This window comes from Astatotilapia calliptera, chromosome 1 (assembly GCF_900246225.1).
Source record: "Astatotilapia calliptera chromosome 1, fAstCal1.2, whole genome shotgun sequence".
Taxonomy (NCBI): Eukaryota; Metazoa; Chordata; class Actinopteri; order Cichliformes; family Cichlidae; genus Astatotilapia; species Astatotilapia calliptera.
The window spans coordinates 6,767,091-6,772,141 of NC_039302.1; the positions used below are offsets into that span (position 1 = coordinate 6,767,091).

General features: G+C 36.3%; 1 protein-coding gene across 1 annotated transcript; it reads right to left on the reverse strand.

Annotated features, from left to right (window-relative positions):
• Nucleotides 1-1,724: 1,724 nt before the first annotated feature.
• guca1b (guanylate cyclase activator 1B) lies at nucleotides 1,725-4,286 on the reverse strand. Its single transcript, XM_026160084.1, has 4 exons — nucleotides 3,538-4,286; nucleotides 3,295-3,444; nucleotides 2,403-2,511; nucleotides 1,725-2,281 (listed from the first exon to the last, which is right to left on the reverse strand). Exons 1-4 carry the CDS (start codon nucleotides 3,742-3,744, stop codon nucleotides 2,154-2,156), a joined length of 594 nt encoding a protein of 197 aa, XP_026015869.1. The 5' UTR covers nucleotides 3,745-4,286; the 3' UTR covers nucleotides 1,725-2,153.
• Nucleotides 4,287-5,051: the final 765 nt, after the last annotated feature.

Genomic DNA, 5,051 nt, shown 5'->3' on the forward strand with positions numbered 1-5,051 from the left:
TTCCCCGTGTGCTCCCACTTCCCTCGTTAACCCTCTGTGTATTTATGTGCATGTCTCCATCAGGTCAGTGTCGCGTCGTCAATGTCTTCTCCCCGAACCTGTGTGTCTTTCTGTGTTCCCACGGTCTTCTGTTAGTATTCCCAGTTTAGTTCTGTTCCTTTGTGAAACCTGCAATAAAGCAGTGATTTTGAGTTCAGTTCCTGCCTCCGTGAGTTTTGCGTTTGGGTCCTCATCTGCCTCCACACAGCCGGTTCATGACAAGATCAGGTCAATTCACATACTAAATTAGTTTTTCCATTATCATGTGTAAAATTTAAAACAGAATGTTTTGTGACAACAGCCCAAAAAAGCCACAAGCAGATCCACCTCCTGTTGCGTTACTCCATGGCGCTAGTCATAATGCCTCTGCTAACACACTAAGACCTCCACCAAGGATTCCATACTCACCTTATTCTCCCATCTGCCCTTCTGCCCATCGTGACTCTCTTGGAACTGGACAACTCTCCCCCCCCGGTTCATTTCCCAGGATACTCACGGACACAGCGACCAGGATTCAACAGACTGTGTTCCTCTCGTGTAGCATTCTTTGGCCTCGTTACCTTCCTCGTTTCTCGGCCGTTTGTGAATGTTATAGGTTGGGTCATGTTCTAAGTCTTGAATTTCTGTTTTTGTTCATAAAACCTGTAAACAGTTCTTCTAGTCCATTGAGTCTGCTTTTGGGTCCAACGCTCTCATTTTGACCAGTTCATGACAACTACTTTGCAATTTGTTCATTTGTTCTGTCTCAATAAAGAGTGCCAATCAAAGACAACACTTTAGTATTTAGGATACTTGATTTTAAAAAACAATCACACAAATCACAGGTTGTATTTTTTACTTTCTCTCTCTCTCTCTCTCTCTCTCTCTCTCTCTCTCTCTCTCTCTCTCTCTCTCTCTCTCTCTCTTTTATTATTATTTTTTTATCCACTTTAAATCCCAACTTGTAATGAGACTTGGTAAGAGGACTGCAGTTCACCTTTAGATGGCGCCATTGATCTTCACAACATAAACTAGTGGATCTCTGCACACAGAACAGGTTTATACATGTTGGATATATACAGCATGGCAGCATGACTTATTTATCTTATGTTTTTGTTTTTCTTAAAGAAAAGAAAATATTTCTGTACTACACTTTCATTGATATGCACAATGATCATGTAGTTATCAAAAATAAAAATATATATTTTTTCAAATGATTCAATAATTACATCATTATTTACAGCATAAACTTTATAAAAAGAAGGCTGTACTTGTCTCTCTCTCTCTCTCTCTCTCTCTCTCTCTCTCTCTCTCTCTCTCTCTCTTTTTTATTTTTTTTTGTATCCACTTTAAATCCCAACTTGTAATGAGAGGACTGCAGTTCACCTTTAGATGGCACCATTGATCTTTACAACATAAACTAGTGGATCTCTGCACACAGAACAGGTTTATACATGTTGGATATATACAGCATGGCAGCATGACTTATTTATCTTATGTTTTTGTTTTTCTTAAAGAAAAGAAAATATTTCTGTACTGCAATTTCATTGATATGCACAATAATCATGTAGTTATCAAAAATAAAAATAATTTTTTTTCAAATGATTCAATAATTACATCATTATTTACAGCATAAACTTTATAAAAAGAAGGCTGTACTTGTCTCTCTCGCTCTCTATCTCTCTCTCTCTATATGTGTGTGTGTGTATGTATGAGTTATTAAAGCTGTTTCAAATCATTTCAAATAATGTATACAGTGTATGAAGAACAAAAAGAGCATATTATAATGACAGCACCAATGAAGTTGAGGGAAGATGATGGCTGAGGGAGTTAAAGTTAGGCCACATGGTATAGAAAAAAGGTGGACAAACAGAGCTAAACATGCAGCTTTGAGGTTTTTGGTACCTCTGCATTAAAGTAGGTGGGGCAGAAATACAGAACTATGACTCTAGATCCCATTCTGCAATCCCATAACCATCCAGGAGAGCTCTTATATGTCAAGTATAGAGATTGCTTAGAGAAAAGATATTTTCTGCCTTACAGTAAGACCAAAAGCGAATCTAATTCCATTTCATAAACAAGGTCCCTTGATAATAGTCAAGATTGTTCTCTCTGGGAAAAGCTGCTTGGATAGTTCAGAAATGTGCACTCTTTCTCCTTTGGTCCATCACCCATCTGGCAGGGTTCATGTCCAGCTTTAAAATATTAAGCAGCCAGGGGTCCTGCTGTGCACCTCTAATGAATTCTTCCATGCTCACAGTACCTGTAAAACACAAAAAACAGCAAAACCCGACTCATTTTCTCACCTTTTCACCATTTCCACTCTTGTCCTATCTACATTTGCATTCACTGCAAATTAATTATCATTTTTAAAAAATGCTCACCATCCCCATCAGTATCAACAGCTGCTAATATTCGATCAACAACCTCATCGACAGTAAGATAGGAATCACTTGTGTTGTCCTTGGAGATTTTCTTAACCCGATAGATGCTCTGGATAAAAGCAATGATTTTTATAAAATAAGAAAATATATAGTTAGGTCTTAGGAATTTTAGTACACATCGTTATGTAAATAAAACAATAATTAAGGCAATAATAATAATGATAGGAGAAATCAATACAATATTGAACTGAAGATTTGGAAATGAGCAGAATAAGAGACAAAGAAATTCATTTATTAACTGGAAATATTATGGGCATCACATAAATAACAGCATCACCAGAAGCCATTACATTCTTCATCAGAAATAGAAATGTCCAATAGTTAAAATTCATTCTTAAAAAAAATATCTTAAAAATTTTCTTTTTCTCTCTTTCCATTGTCCTTAGCTTCTGAAATACAAAAATACAGTATATGAGATTTATCAGGCTAAACATATAACACAGTTTAATTATCACGTATTTAGAGTTACAGACTACCATAAGTAATTTGAAATGTATATTTGGTAGAGTCACGTTTGGTTAAAAAAAAGGTTTGTTGTCTTTTTTTGTACTTATATTCTCAGCACTTACTCTGTTAGGAAATACAGTGAAATCCCAAGGATACAGTGCTTTTAAAGCATTTGCATACACTCTAAAGCACTTGACAGTAAAAGCAAATATTAGGAACTTTGCTAGGGAAGTACATATCAAAGACCACAGCTTGTTAAGTATATGTAAACGCTATCATAGACAAAATGTAAAAAATAAATACACTGAGATGCATCATTCTGAACATAAAATTTCTATTTTATAAAAAGAAAATATTTTTCCTTTGGTTCACATTTAGGACTTACATCGATTATTGACCGTAGTTCATTCCTATCCACGTATCCATTTCCATCTTTGTCGTACACCTTGAATGACCAGCGCAGTTTATGCTCCAGGTCTCCCCGGAAAACAAGATTTAGTGCTGCCACAAACTCAAGGAAATCAATTGTATTGTCCTAAAAGAGAGGTTAGATGAGAACATTTTGGTTACTTTATCACATTTCATGATATGACTGTAAGCCAGGCTGTAGCAGGTTTCATTCTCTCACCCCATTTTTATCAAACGCTCGAAACATGTTCTCTGCATAATCAGAAGCTTCTCCTGTAGCTTCCACACCAAAGAAACGCTTAAACTCATGCAGAAAAAGTAATCCACTCGGGCATTCCAAAATAAACTTTTTGTACATATCCTGGATGATTTTAATGTCTATCTGCTCAGTGCTCTCTGTTTGCTGCGTCTGCCCCATGTCTGTCATGTAATTCAGTCCATAGTCCTGAAACCTTTCTGTACAGCTTCCACGACGAGTTGGACAGATTTAAAATGGACGTCTGACACTCTTAGGTGTTTTTTTTATAACCCGCTAGAATCACAGAGCTCTACTTTCTTTATGGGGCAGGTGATTAGTGGCCTTGGGATTACTGTGGTAATACGTTGCTAGGGTTTCCTCTTGCTGAGTTAATTAGGTTTGTAGCTAATTGTGGGCCTAGGCCAAACTCAGAAGAGCAACACCAGTGATATTCCAACATTAACAACAAAGGTGTGTGCATTCAGATTGGCATACAGTACACTGGTGTCTGTAAAAAGAACAAAAATAAATTAGCGAATATTAGTGTAATAGCAATAGATGGGAGTTAAATAGCAAGGGACAAAGGACACATCTTGTCTTTTTTTCAAATGTATTAATTTATAAATAAAGAAATGAAAAAAGAAAGTCAAAAGCTTGCACAATTTGGTTCAATGAGGCAAAAACAATGCAACAAGCTGAAATGCAATATTAGCCACAATGGGAAGTTTGAAGCTTGAACTTTGGTCATCTGTACTTCCCAAACACAGTGTGTTGTTAAAAATCATGACCAACATTGCTGGTGCTCCTGCCCTTATTTTTGGACTCCGGGCTCAAATTGTTTTCCGAAAAACAACCAATTTTCAACCTTTCAAATGTCGTTGTTGAGTGATTTTGAAATGAATAACTTCAAATTTACACTTATTTATCTCTGTAGTCTTTTTCAAACTATAAAGAAATAGATAGATGTGCTGCTTTGTTACATAAATTCTTTTGCAGATTTGCTGAGCAGTTTAGGTTTTGTCACATTAATTTGCAGACAATAGCAAAACAACGACCCAAAGGAGATCCTTCAAGATATATTATTTTCCTTTTTACTGTTTCAATTATTAACCAAATAGCCAAATCATTTCCAGCAGCAGTCTCAGCTGCAGTTCACGATTGCACTTTTCATGCGAGAGGAATCACCAAAGGTTTGTTCTAAAGCTCCTATACAGACATATAGCTTCGGCTGACTCTAAAGCTGACTTACGTGTTCATGTAACTGCTGACTGGGTCATGTTCACGTGGCAATCCTTAACCAGTGCTTCTTTTCTATTTAGAAAAAAGAAGCTAAGCAACTAAGACGCTTTAGGTCATCTTATAGATTGCATTAGCACCACAGGCTAGAGAGCCAAATCCTATAGAGTGAAAACATCCCTAAATGTGTCCAAGTTTGCCATTAGTATGTTGCATCATTTTAAGAATAGCTTAAAATTATTTGTTTGATGCTTAATAAT